Source organism: Podarcis tiliguerta (genome assembly GCF_965153285.1).
Source record: "Podarcis tiliguerta genome assembly, chromosome: 13".
Lineage (NCBI taxonomy): Eukaryota > Metazoa > Chordata > Lepidosauria > Squamata > Lacertidae > Podarcis > Podarcis tiliguerta.
Genome location: NC_139546.1, coordinates 15,656,773 through 15,671,391, shown reverse-complemented (window position 1 = coordinate 15,671,391; position 14,619 = coordinate 15,656,773). Strand labels below are relative to the sequence as shown.

The 14,619-nt window shown below is 42.8% G+C and overlaps 2 protein-coding genes and 1 long non-coding RNA gene across 4 annotated transcripts in view; 1 reads left to right on the top strand and 2 right to left on the bottom strand.

The window, feature by feature from the left end:
• Nucleotides 1–615: 615 nt before the first annotated feature.
• Nucleotides 616–9,278, bottom strand: KLHL11 (kelch like family member 11). The gene is made up of 2 exons (XM_083407709.1): nt 8,607–9,278; nt 616–6,481 (listed from the first exon to the last, which is right to left on the bottom strand). The coding sequence occupies exons 1-2, from the start codon at nt 9,155–9,157 to the stop codon at nt 4,903–4,905; spliced, it is 2,130 nt and encodes a 709-aa protein (XP_083263835.1). The 5' UTR covers nt 9,158–9,278; the 3' UTR covers nt 616–4,902.
• Nucleotides 9,279–11,626: 2,348 nt separating this feature from the next.
• On the top strand, nt 11,627–14,157 carry LOC310661734. The gene is made up of 2 exons (XR_014504113.1): nt 11,627–12,055; nt 13,388–14,157. It is a non-coding gene; the product is annotated as an uncharacterized lncRNA (long non-coding RNA).
• Nucleotides 13,539–14,619, bottom strand: part of ACLY (ATP citrate lyase) — a 60,418-nt gene continuing 59,337 nt past the window's right edge. For both annotated transcript variants that reach the window (XM_083407502.1, XM_083407501.1), the window contains one exon: nt 13,539–14,409. In XM_083407502.1, coding sequence (XP_083263628.1) covers nt 14,315–14,409 — 95 coding nt within the window. In that variant the 3' untranslated portion in view covers nt 13,539–14,314. The remainder of the gene's footprint in view (nt 14,410–14,619) is intronic.

Genomic DNA, 14,619 nt, shown 5'->3' with positions numbered 1-14,619 from the left:
CAATGCAGGAATATGCAGTTGTCCCATACAGGGATCAAACCTGCCATCTTAGTGTTAGCAGCACCATGCTCTAACCAACTGAGTTATCCAGGCTACATGAAAACTTATGTTCATTATGACTAACTTCACATTGATTTCAATGAAACCAAAGTGCAACTAATTTAATTGCAGTCCAACCCACAGTAATTTGCTAACATAAGACAGCTTGGACAGGTAGGCTAAGCGTTTGTCAATTTTCTACAATTTTCTTATTTGATTGTTTGATTATTTAATTGTTGTTAGCCGCCCTGAGCCCGGCTTCGGCTGAGGACGGCGGGATATAAATAAAATTTATTATTATTACAAACTGACAAAATGATAAATACTGAATATTCCCAGTCACTATCTTTGATGCAGTCCATTTTAATTCATTCTTCTTGTCCAAGTGACCATAACTGGGATTAAAAAATGGGGACTGAAGACTTTCCTTCACGGCTGAAGAACGCCCCAACCACAAGCTGAATTTGAAAGCAGGAGACAAATGGGATCTAAATTCCCCAGACTGTTGGGGAATACTTTTTTGGAACACATCCATAAACAATTATGAGCAATAACATGAAGCAGTCAGAACAGAAATAGAGAAATAAAATGTTTATTGAGATCAAGTTTAGTGTTACAGAACCGTAGTACAACATATATTGATTTGCAGGTTTAAAAAATAGACTTTAGGGACATAGCTTCAAAAGGACTCTACCCAAAGGGATGGATGTCTGCATTTCATTATATGAAGCTTATGTTACCCAGTTTATTAAGCAGCAGACACAAGGCAAATTGGGGCTGGAATGAGGAAGAAAGAAAAAAACCATGTGTTGTTTTTGAGGTTCACTGATCCATGAGAAATTATTGGGACTACCAACTAACTTTTAGACTTACATTCAACGCCACCTTAACTGGGCTCAGGGGAAGCAAGGAGAAAAATGGCTTCCAACTAGGATAGCTTTGTGGCAAGTGTCCCAGAAATAGGGAGGCGGAACAGACTGATGTGCCTACCACCAATTCAGCTTGCCTTCTGTGAGCAGATGTTTCCCCTGGAATACTACTATTATTATTAAATGAAAGGCGCTCATACTAGTAGCACTTCTATTTGGCCTCCTAAAAATGGACCACTGGTCACACTGCAAATACTGGTATCTTAATTTTTATATGTGAATTCTGCCCTCCTGTGGTTAGAGGCTGCAGCAAGCACAGAGGAGTCATTTGTGGCAATGCTGCAGAGATTACAGAAATAACATTGCATTGACATGACTGTTAACTCTCACTCTGTAAGGGTAAGCCTCACGGAAATACACAGACACAAGACAGATGTTTAAAGCTACTAATGGAAAGACTATGTAACCTACAGACAGTATTACTTTAGTAATAATGTCAGCTCAGGCATCACAGAAAGATCTAGCTGTGTCCACTAGCATCACAAGAGGAAGGCAGTGTGTGAAACATGCATTCAGCCATAGCAGAGAATCAGTACAGCTTAAGAGAGATTGTTTCCCCAAGTCTGACAGCTGGCATGCTTGCCTGTTCTGTAACTCAACTGCAATTTTCTTGAGGTCTTTTTAAGTTGCTGAGAACAAAAGGACCTATCTATGGTGAGTAGCCCTATCGTAGCCAGCAAAGTACACGTCCAATGATTTGGGACTCTCAGTGATGTTTAGAAATGTAGCCTACAGCTATCAGTCTTCACCAACTGGGAGTAATCTGGATGGTCCAACAGGATTTCCCTTTGCCAGGCAACAATAATTATCAACTGCTGTGTTTCATCAAGGAATGGCATGACTAAGTAGATAGGACTTTTGCATGCAGCACATGAGCTGTGCTATTCAGGGGGGCTAAGAGGCACTCAGAACAACGGAGCAAGTTAGTAGCCTAACATCCGAGTATACATTAAGAAGTCCCAACATTTAACACTACATGTGGAACAATGGGACTGTTCTCTAGTGTGCTCTTAACTCTCCATGCAAACAGAAATATCAAAGCAAGACATGTAGACACTTGTATACTAAGTGACTGGCATTCACAAGCAACATCCAAAGTGACATAGGATTTAATTTAAAAAGCAAAGCTTACCAGCCAGACTGAACAACTGCACAGATACAGTACACAGTCAATATGATTATACTCTTTTGTGGTGACTACCAACCATTCTGCACCGCAGGCCAGATAATCTGTCATGAAACCTCAAAACTTGTGTTGCATTTCAGCTAGTGTTTCATTTAACAGACACACATAGGGTCGTGTCTCCACTACAAGCTTAAACTGCTTAAATTCTCATTGCTTTTCCCATTCAATCCTGGTGCTGTGAGAAATTTCTAACATACAACATTCAGACCTTGTAAAAAAACCACAATTCCCAGTTTTTAAAGTTTTTTTTTTCCATATAGATGCATCCAAAATTTGATGCTAGGCAAAGATTCTGTGTATTTCTCTTAATCAGTACCTCTACCAATGGACTTAGCAGGGCTGTTTGAGCCCTGAATGTTCAACAAGCTTTTTGAAGTATCTATCTTCTCCATTAATAATTGGCTGGTGCATACAATATATCTTAAAGCAAGCAAGTGGGTATTACTGGACTCTTAAATGTTTGTGACTTCCTTTGTTTGACAAGGCTGCGTTAGTCTGAACTTGATAACAAGACAGTTATTTAATGAACACAGAATTCTAATCCAAAATATATATTGTAAAAGGCAATTATTAAGGGTCAAATGCAAGTCAAGAAAACCTGTGCACACCCATGCAGTTTAAAGACTTACCCCACTGTATCAGACATGAGTTATGCTTCTTGCTAAATTGGAAAACAAGAATTGACAGTATTTAAGTCCCTGCTGTTTAACAATACTGTAATTAACTTTCATAACAATCTTGATCAATGCAGATTTCTCACATACTGATTTCTCCTTGTCCCATCTCAATTATCCTGAATTAAGCATCATATAAACCTGGACAAGTTAACAGAGGGGAAACCACCAAAAGACATAGGAAGGGCAGAAACCAGGGAAAATAACATTTGAGCTTTTTTGGAGAAACTTGGAAATAGTGACCAATTTTATTCCAAGTATTCTACTTACACAAGAGCCCAGTGACTGCATGACTCAGGTCTTGATCTCACCTGAGGACTTTCCTTTAACTTTACCATCACACCTTAAGCTTCTGTACACATTGACAGTGGAGTGGAGGGGGCACAACTGCCTCATGTCAACAATGATGCCAGAAGTAATTTATTGAAGATAATAGTAGGGGCAGGATAAATACTGCCACTGTATGTTTGGGTGTCAGTGGAGGGTAAGGGGAGGGAAGTGATGAGGCCAGAGGAAATCAATGAGAAACCTGCCTTGGATAACTTGGTAAGGTATCAGTAGAAAGTGGTCACATTGATCCCAAAAGGACAAAATTCACAAAGGTAAAATGAAATATTTTGTTGGACCAACTTACGATATTACAGAGTTTCATTAATTATTTACTGTGCAGTTTGGCTGCCTGAGAAATAATTCTGTAATGGTCTAAAGCTTAAGTGTGCCCCTAAGTTGGACCAGTAAGTTACATCTCCAATAAAATTAACAAAATTCTAGAGAAAGCAAACACCTTGCTTTTTTGAGGGACGAAAGCAGCACAGAACTTCCACCAGACTCAAATAATTTTTCTCTATTTTATTTTCTGCCAAAACACCATTAAGACATTGGTGAGACTTGGACCCTTACTATCAAAATTATAACTGAGGCAACTGTTCCACTCCAACCAGTCTCAAGTACTCAACACAGTCAGAACAAGGAATGGAGCATCATAAAGGCAAATATATTTGATTGTCAAAGGCAGGTTGAGTGTTTTTTTTCCTAACCAGACTTACCTGAACACACAGAGTTCATTGAGCTTTCTCCCTGCATTAATGAACCCCCAATTCCTTCAGATTATGAATTTGGACTTGTAGTGCTTATCTTTTTGGTCTTTCCACTCATTCCTTTAAGGCCACAATCCTGAACCATATACATATTAATTTTATTGAAATCAATGGGACTACTCCAAAGTAGAAAAGGGCATCACCAAAAATTACAGTGAAACCCTCAAAAGTAAGGACTCTGAAATCTTTTAATATAGGATTGAAAATAATTCAACTATTAGAATATCCGGTTTTCACCACAATCTCTTTGTAAACGCAAATGCTTCTAGATAAATATAACTATAAAATATTTATAAGCATAGGAACGTTTTGAAGTTCTGTGAAAGATTGTGCTTTACTTATAATATATAGGGGTTGGTTTGTTATTAAACTATTGCACATGGCTCCAAGTTTAAGAAAAGCAAGCGCATTCATAGCAATCGCAGATTTTTTTAAAAAAAGAAGAAATAATTTTGCAAAAGCAAATAAAACTAATGGGTTAAAATGCAAATTTTGAAATGGTATGAGATTTATCAGTATTTTAAAGTAAATAAAAAAATACTTCACACAGCCTGTATAAATGCTTTAAGAGGAGTGAGAGGCCCCAATACACTGGGAAATTCTCCTTCACCCACACCTAAATGGAATAAACTCCAGGGAAAGGGAGGGGAGGGGCTGTGCTGTGACACTGGACACCTGTGAACACATCTACAGATTTCCAGAACAATTATTTTGCTGGGCTCTATATCTGTATCCCATCTGTGGGGAAAACTAAAGGATTGAAGAGCTTGAAAACTATGCCTACCTCCATATTATGGCTAAAATACATCCAAGTTCACATGTGATGCTCACAATCCTGCCAACCTATTTAAAGCCCAGAAAACTAGATCCCCTTCAATAATCCTCAGTGCCTAAACATAACTGCTTAGGTTACAGTTGGAGGACCATGCTGAGCATGGCAAGACAGAAAGGCATTTTTCAAACTCCATTTATTCAAGTTAGCACTCTATCTGTGACCGTGGCATCCTCCGCAAGCTTAAGGAATGACGGTGTATCTCCTGCATCTGCCGGATCCGGTCCTTCTGCCACATTAGGTTTTGCGGCATTGGATATCGCTGGGTACCATGCAAGGACCGGAAGGGGATTCTCACATGACAGGCTGTTGCACGACAGCGAGGCTGGGGCATGGGAGGGAGCAACAGCCAGCGCTTCCTCTCAGCACAGTAGCGGTAAGCCTCTTTCCTGTATTGTTTGTCGGTGTCATCACTGTTCTTCCATCCACCTATGATGAACACATCATCTTTGTAATAGCAGACGGCTGCCCCTTCAATACTAAGAACCTCTGGTGGTAAACTTTCCAGAATGTCATCGGACACCTGGCTAGAGATCTTTCTCTTGACTTCCTCATGATCCTGTGGGTAGCTCCTAGGACAACATGAGGCTGTGTGGTAAAAGTTTGTGTTGGCCACAGCCATCTGAAAACAACAATAGTTGTCCAGGAGTGGCAGAGACTCAGAATCCTGCCACTGTCTTGCATCTACATCATATCGGATGATGACAGCTCTTAAGCCTTCCTCACTATCCCCGTCAACCGGGGTTCGGGCAGCCATATACACAAACCTGTCATCTACAGTGACTACTTTGACATCCCGAAGTATCTTTGGTGCAGACTCCAAATTTTGCCACTTGTCTTGATCAGGGTGGTAGACAGCTACATCTTTGAAACCAGGGATAAAATTCCCATGCCCACCAATGCTGTACAGGCTCCCTTTTACCTCGGCAAGGCCAAAAGAATGCTTCCTGGTTATCAGATTGGAAACCTGCTCCCAGACATTTCGATTTGGGTTGTATCTTTCTACAGTTTTGGCAAAGCCAGGCTCCATGGATCCTGCTACATAAACATAGGATTCTGTCACTACAACAGCATGTCCATCGAGATGATTGTGTATGTGAGGTAAATTCACCCATCTATCTTCGTCAATAAAATACCCCACACACTCACTCAAGTAGTCGCCTCCCTCGGACACACCACCAATAACCATGATAACATCCATGTTTTGCCCAAAGCGAGGCAGGCATGTTGCAGAAGTGACTTGTTGGAGGGTGCCTAACTGCAAATTCTCAGCCCTGAGAGCATGGCTTTCTACTGCTTCTGACACAAGATTGAGGCAAGCTTCATCTCTGGATACAAGCCTTTCAGATTTGACATGTCGGGTCAAGTAAGTGGGCTTCATCTGAGAAAGACGGAGAAGTTTAAAGAGTTCCCCAAAGTACTTTTCTCTTTCATCAGGGTTTCTTTGAACCCACTTTAAAACCATCTCAAAGAGAACTTCTTCTGAGTCCACTGTGATTTCTGAATCTGAAAGCCAGTCTCTGATGAGGTGAAATGGCAAAGTGAAAAACTCCTCATCTTGGATGACTTTGTAGAAGTTCCTCCTGATCATGTCAGCAGCTTTCAGTGCCAGTTGATTCAGCGAATACATATGAGCCAAGCTATGGATGGCTACAGAGTTGGAGAGGTTCAGTTTCTTTTTCAGGAATTCCCCACAGAACTCCTTTAAACGCAACAATAAAAACCTGCAAAAGAAATATACATATATTTTAAACAGCTCAAAGAGAGGAGTGAAGAAACGTCATACTATATAACTAACAACTTGTACCCTGCTTTTCACTTTACAAACACCTAATAGGGACAGGCGACATTACCCTTTCTACACCTTCATGTAGCTACATTAAAGATGCTTTAACTGTTCAGCTCCACAAAATAGAAAGTCACATAAAACCATGACACAGATGGGACATGATTTATACAGGTGGGGCAGAAACATTTAATAAGAACTCAACATTCACCTGCATGGTTTCATCTCACCCATCTCCAATCTTGTGCAAAATTCATTGTTCCACTCAGTCTATGTACAAGTATATTACCATTATACCCAGTCAGCCCAATGGTCCACCTAGCCCAGTATTGTCTACTCTTTTCCAACTAGAAATGGTTCCCAAGGATTCAAGTACAAATCCAAATTTAATGCAAACATATATCTTAAAAATAAATTCATGGCCCTGTTATAAATTTATGAAGAAGAGATTGGATTTGATATCCCGCTTTATCACTACCCGAAGGAGTCTCAAAACGGCTAACATTCTCCTTTCCTTTCCTCCCCCACAACAAACACCTTGTGAGGTGAGTGGGGCTGAGAGACTTCAAAGAAGTGTGACTAGCCCAAGGTCACCCAGCAGCTGCATGTGGAGGAGTGCAGACGCGAACCCGGTTCACCAGATTACGAGAATCTACCGCTCTTAACCACTACACCACACTGGCAATCAGAAAGACTGTCTTTGTAGGTAGGTAGGAAGGAAGGAAGGAAATGACTGGGAAAATATGTCAGTCAGTCATCATACATCACAGAATTTCATGTATTTATATGAAGGTTGGGGTTGGCAGTTTACCCCACTGACCTAGGTGGGTTGTCTTTACTTCAGCTGTATGTACAACTGGCTCAGCACTCTCTCCGTTAATATTTTTCTATCTACCAAAGAACATGGTAAGGGAGAGTTTTCATGCATGAGGACAGAAATGACAGTACATGGAGGCGGGGGGGGGGGTCCTCAACATCAACAAATGAAATACAAAATATATCTATAACCACAAACTATCATGGAGGTGATTCAAATGATACAGTATCCCTCACACATATCTTACCTAAATCTTGCATTATAGTTCCAAGTGTATTCTAATTAATTGTCCGTAGTTGAAGGGAGACAGTGCCCCAGCCACACCCTTCTCGCCACTTCTGATAATACCTCATATTCTCCAGTGTCCATTGCATATAAAGTCCCAACCCACAGTGCTAACATCCTGGGGCTGTGCTTTTCCTTTTTTGAGTATGCGGACAAACTTTTTCTGATACTGCTATATACCATATGCTTTCTGCTATATACCATATGTTTCCATACCAAGACACATTATCCAGATTTCTCCCAACATTGTACTATTGTTCTTCTAGTAGGTGCCACCAAAAATGTGCTATCAAATCCTTATAACTTATCTTCTTATTAGATGCTATAAATATTGATAAAATGAACAACTCTGGAATATATTACTATGATTCCATCGAATTTGTTGAGTTGCATTATCTTGACCAGGGCAACCCGAAGCAACTTACAACCAAACAGACAACCTCCCAATTAATACATTAAAACCAAGAGGAAAAAGAAATACATCCCACCCACTTCTAAAAGGCCACGGATAATTAAAGGATGCATTTGCCTGACGTCTATCTATGCTGTTGGAATTTTTATTATTTCGGCATTCCACTATGGTCCAAAACTTTTCAAAGTATGGGCATGTCAACCATATATGTCAGTATGTCCCTTTTACTATGGGTGGGGCAATTAAGATGACAAAAAAACCCTGATAAATAATATACAGTTCTTGTGCTTAATGTGCGACACAGCATACTCCCAATACATTTTGACGTGCCAGCAATCGCAAACTTTTCTTTTAAAAAAGAAACAGTGCACTGAATGTATTTTCCCCACCCCCCCCAAAAAAATAGTAGAATAATAATAATATTTAAAGAAGTGTATCATTCCACGTTAAACGAAGGTTCCGCTCAGTTTCTGATCACTGCTACCAACCCGCCAAGCAGCCGCGCTCCTCTTGAACCCATGACCCCCCAACCCCGGCCACCCGCCTCACCTGTCGGCCAGCTCCAGGACCTCGTGGACGTTGCCGGGGCTGACGCGGACGCGGCCCGTGTACATGAAGCCGATGACGGCCTCCACCGTCTCCGGGTCCGGCCCGGCCTCGGAGCTCCATCTGCGCAGCTCCACGCGGCCCGACCGGGACTCGGCGAAGTCCCCCGAGAGGAGAGGGGCGAAGTATTCGGTGGCGGCCGCGAGGACCGAGCGGTGGGCGCGGAACTCCCGAGCGGGCGGTTCGGCGCTGGGGAAGGCGGCTCCGAGGCCGGCGCCCTTCTCCCTCCGCCCCTCCGCCGCCGCCTCCTGCTCCGCGCCGCCGTTACTGCCGCCGGTGAAAGCCAACGTGACGTCACAGAAGAGACCCAACTGCCGCTGCTCGTTCTGCCGCCAGGCCAGCTCGGAGCAGTGAGCCACGCACGAAAACACCTCCGAGTCGCTCTCCGCGTCCGGGCCGCCCTCCGCTTCCTGAGAGAGGGCGCCGCTCTCTGGGACGCCGCCGTGGCCTCCGCCGCCGCCGTCCAAGTCCCCTCCGCCTCCAGCCGCCGCCATCTTGAGCGCTCTCTCCTCTCCCTCAGCCCGGCTCTAGCTGGTTCTCTTCCTCTTGTGAGGCGGCGTCTCCCGCGTGACCATAGAGATGCAGGGCAGAGCGGCGGAAGAAACAAGGAGCGGGCGTCCGGCCGGCCGCTGACGGCCTCCGCGCGCGCCCGGCGTCGCTTCCCAAACATAGACTTACGAACGGGGTTAGACGGATAAGCCCATCGCGCGACGGCGGGGTTTGTCTGTGTCCTGCCCTGTCGCCGTCTCTTCCCACGCGGTGGAAAGCTGCTCATAGGAAAGGGCAGAGGCTGGATAACCAGTGGTCCTCCAGGTGTTGCTGGCTTCCAGCTCCCACCGTGGCAAATGGTTGTAATCAGTGCTTTCCAGACTTCGTTTTGGAAGTCTGTTCTTAACCTGAAGCACCACTTTAGCTAATGGGGCCTCCTGCTGCCGCCGTGCAGCCGAAACACGATTTCTGTTCTTATCCTGAAGCAAAGTTCTTAATCTGAAGCACTATTTCTGGGTTAGCGGAGTCTGTAACCTGAAGCGTATGTAACCTGAGGTACCACTGTACTGAACAAGGCAGTTATAGGGACTCCACAGCTCATCAAATGAACTCTCCTATCATTTAATTAACATAGGTCCTGCCTGCCCTTTATCATAGAACCATAGGCTTGTAGAGTTGGAAGGGAGCACGAGGGGCATCTTCTCCAACCCCTTGCATTGCAGGAATCTTTTGCCCAACGTGGGGCTCGAACCCACAACTCGAGATGTAAGAGTCCCATGCTCTACCCACTATCCCAACGTCCATCATGACGTTGGCTGGGTGGGACACAATAAAACAATTTAAAAGCATATCAACGATGTACCAAACATGTCCACCGTTTGGCGGACCCGTGAAAAAATCAAAAGCTTCTGGAACACAGTGTATGACGATCTTAAAAAATGTTTAAGTATAACTTTATGAAAAATACAAACTTTTTCTACTGTTGGACCGCATGTGACTTGGATATTCTGGAGCACGGACCTGACACAAGGAGGCAAATGCCAATTCAGGTTTCAAGCAGATTTATTTGATTTGCATATGCATAGCAAATGGTGCAGCGCAATATGTTCGCAGGGATGCGGGTGGCGCTGTGGGTTAAGCCACTGAGCCTAGGACTTGCCAATCAGAAGGTCGGTGGTTCAAATCCCCGTGACGGGGTGAGCTCCTGTTGCTCAGTCCCTGCTCCTGCCAACCTAGCAGTTCGAAAGCATGTCAAAGTGAATGTAGATAAATAGGTACTGCTTTGGCAGGAAGGTAAATGTTGTTTCCGTGCACTGCTCTGGTTCGCCAGAAGCAGCTTAGTCATGGTGGCCACATGACCCAGAAGCTGTACGCCAGCTCCCTCAGCCAGTAAAGCGAGATGAGCGCCGCAACCCCAGAGTCAGTCACGACTGGACCTAATGGTCAGGAGTCCCTTTACCCTTTAATATGTTCGCAATCTGCACACCCCAATCAGGGTGTGCCCACTTTTATAGATGCTACAAATAAACAGAGAGTGAAACTCTACATTCTTATCCAATCAAGCTCTAACATTCCATGTTTCTCCTTTTGAAGGCTTCTTTGTTTGTCTGCCTGCTATGGCCTTGCTTGCCTTGTAACAGTAGCATGATAACTGCATGCAGGAATTTCTATTTTTGAGGCCCTTCACTACTAGGGATAACGGACACAGGCATAGCAAGAGAAGATCAGAAAATATTCCTCTATGCCACAGAAGTGGCAAGTATCCTAATTGCTAAAAACTGGAAAAAAGAAACTGTGCCAACAAAAACGGAATGGCAAAATAAACTGTTAGAGTACAGTGGTACCTCGGGTTAAGTACTTAGTTCGTTCTGGAGGTCCATTCTTAACCTGAAACTGTTCTTAACCTGAAGCACCACTTTAGCTAATGGGGCCTCCTGCTGCGCCGCTGGAGTACGATTTCTGTTCTCATCCTGAAGCAAAGTTCTGAACTTGAAGCACTATTTCTGGGTTAGCAGAGTGTGTAACCTGAAGCGTATGTAACCTGAAGTGTATGTAACCCAAGGTACCACTGTATATTGAACTGGCTAGATTAACAGAGGCAGTTAGAGATCACACTAGACAAGAGTTTCAAAAAGCATGGGAGAAATGCAGAGAATACTTCACAAAACAGTGCCCAACAAAATACATGTTTTGATTAATGTCTGCAGGAGACTTTGTGGATATTTACTAAGTTATACTGTAATTAGAAAAATCTTCATAATTATTCATAAAGGACAGAGTTTATAAGAAGTAAATAAGGAGGCCAGATGCAGGATAAAGGAAGTCTTTTATTTGGTTGGTTGTATTGTTGTATGTTATGTTCACTGTATGTTATGTTCACGTTTAATGTGTATTGGGGGTGGGGGCTTGTGTTATGCTGTAAATAAAACTCCAATAAAAAATTAAAATAAAAAATAAATTTTAAAAAAGCATATCAACAAATACATCACAAGCGATGCACTGTTTCATGCCAGCTTCACAGGGATAAGCAAAGCATCACAAGGCAACAGGTAGAAGTAGTTATTAGTAGGAAGGGACATGGCAGCTTATATGATAAGCATCCATTGTTTATAAAGGAAGAAGGGATGGGGTGGGTGGTAAATTGCTGTCTTCTGTGAACAATTCCCCCACTCCAAGCATGAAGAACTGGCTGGGGGTTTCTCAATCACACACACACACACACACACACACACACACACACACAGAAACTCAACAGAGGATGGAATATTTAACTGAAGAAAGTGGAGGGTGGAAAATGGGTGTAGAAGTAGGAACATGAAAATATACGACTGTGCTAGATAAAACAGAGCATGTTTGGGGCTGGGCTGGAGTAGCACAGTAAAAAAATCTATTGCTGACAGGCTGTCTTTTAATTGCTTCCCAGGCTGCAGCAAGAATGATTGCAAAATCTCAAGTACAGTCCCAAAACGTCAACATCCGCATAGTTATTAACACAAGAATGAATACCGCTTTATATCCAGGAACCAAATTTCCCTCCAATTATTATGATGGAAAGGCAATGTAAAACTTTCGCTTCGCTAATTTTATTAAGGTGGTTTGGAAAGTCTTCTGTACTAGCTCTGCGACTATATCGACAGCAAATTCGTTATGAAATAATGGATCCTTAGGTGGCCAAAATGGCTTAAAGGAACACCAAGGTGTGCAGAAGTAGCAAAAAATAATAATACTGGTAATTAGGGAAAACAAATCCTAAACTGAGGGGACTCAGAAAACAGCCCAGTGAGTGTTTGAGTATGGGGCATCTTCAGTGGGCAAGGAATGCTGACTTCACTAAAGGAGGCAATGGAATTAAGCAGTTTGGAAGGAAGCATGGTTGACTGGAACAGTGAATGGGACTCCATTCTAAACTACAACATTCTGTTGCAGTGTTGATTATTCTCTTTGGATGCCAAATCTGCATTATGTTCTTGACAGGAGGGGCAGTCAATCACACCAAGTTGAGTGCGCCTGCATGCCTACCTTTGCTCCTCCCACTTCAAGTCTCTCCTGGCTCTGGGAGACCGGAGGGGAGCTTGTTACAGGAGGAGTGTTCTCCCTCTGACCACTCATCATCCTCCAACCACTGGCCCTGAAGCTTCTTCAGCTGGCTCCTCCCACCATTCCTCTGCATCCCAACCAGTCTGACAGTTATGGTTTACAATGCTTAAAATGTCAGCTGGAGTCACCAAGCTTAGTTCATTAGACCTGAACTTGCTCATTGCTCTCTGGAAATAATGGTCCTGCAGCGGAGGCCACAGCAACACCAACATTCCCAGTCTTTCCTTTAAATAAATAAACAAACACTTCTAACAATGGATCGGACGGCTGCTATTCATTCAGTTATGTTCTCACACTTGAGAAAAACTGTCCCATGTCTTCAAGATCTTCAATAAGGCATATTTGTTGAAATTTGCAAAATTAATAAAATGAAAATAAATAAAAATGCAAAGCACCAGAATAGATAATTAAAATAACTGTACAGTGGTACCTCGGGTTAAGTACTTAATTCGTTCCGGAGGTCCGTACTTAACCTGAAACTGTTCTTAACCTGAAGCACCACTTTAGCTAATGGGGCCTCCTGCTGCTGCTGCGCCGCCAAAGCACGATTTCTGTTCTCATCCTGAAGCAAAGTTCTGAACCTGAAGCACTATTTCTGGGTTAGCGGAGTCTGTAACCTGAAGTGTATGTAACCAGAGGTACCACTGTATATGCTTGAATGTGAGCCAAATTTTACCACTTTGGGGAAAGCATGCAGCTTCGTCACGTAAAAATATTTTCTTCGTAGGTAGCTCAAATTTGGGTTTAAGGGGCTCTGCGCCTCCCTTTACAAAATCAAACCAAGACAACTTATTATTGTACTATTTATTTGAGACAGGTTATATGATACAGAGACACAGCATTGAATACTGTTGTGAATATAAGTTAAGGGCCAAGAGATGGTGTATCTTGTAAGTTGACTGACAGGTCAGTCTTTGCAAGAATCATAGATCTAGGTTTTATTTTATGATAAGTAAAAACATTAGCTGCATAAATACAGAAACTGGAATACTCGCAGATTTCACAGTTTTGAAGAACAGCTTATATCACCAGTTTACATTTTAAAATGACTACACCCGACTTGGAATGGCTTATTAAATCAGCAGTAGTCCCCCCCGACTAGAAATACAATCAGACTGTGCAGATGAACACACAGGAGACAAAAAAGGACAAATGTACCACAAAATTATACAGCTAGTGAGGACAATGTTCTTCAAGGGTTTGGTAATTCAGGAGTCATGACTCCCTGGTTCTTCAAGTCTAATGAGGTCATGGATCAAAATAAAAACATTAAAACTTGGTCAGAAAACACTGCGGAAAAGCAGAGGGGAGGAAAATAAAAACACAGAACAAGCAAGACAGTGCAACTGCTTATATATATTAAATACAGCAGGAAATAGCAAAGGGTTTTGGTTTATCTTTTTTTTTTTAATAGAATCCACTTCTAGGGCTATAAAAATCTGCCTTGTATAGAATTTCAGCCCAGCCAGTCCTCGTTTTCCTATACATCGGCAGCCGGGGCATATAGTACAATCATGCCCATACTGGCCTTCCATAAAGGCAACTCATTTCGCCCCCTGTTGTTGTCACATGGTCATATGTTCCGGCAAAACATAGGAGATGTCGTCCCAAGGGTGACGGTACAATCCCTGCTTCAACCTCTTCTGGTCCAGGTAATGCCCTGAAATTAACACAGAGGGTTCTTACTGTGTACAATCTTTCAGATTCAATTGAAACAATGTTTTCTTAAAATAAAATTAAAAAATAACTAAAACGGGAGAAATTAAAATTCTTCCCACTCCACAGCACAGACCCAGTTGCTGCTGAGCAAGAGGTGAAGACCCAAAACACAACTCTACCACTCTTAACCGCAGCATGTCTGCAACAGCTT

What these genes read in the sequence shown, in the direction of transcription:
- KLHL11 (XM_083407709.1), bottom strand. Translation starts at nt 9,157, where the DNA reads ATGGCGGCGGCTGGAGGCGGAGGGGACTTGGACGGCGGCGGCGGAGGC. An exon ending in GTCCTGGAGCTGGCCGACAG is followed by an intron (nt 6,482 to 8,606) that starts GTGAGGCGGGTG and finishes TTTCTTTTGCAG; the next exon opens with GTTTTTATTGTTGCGTTTAA.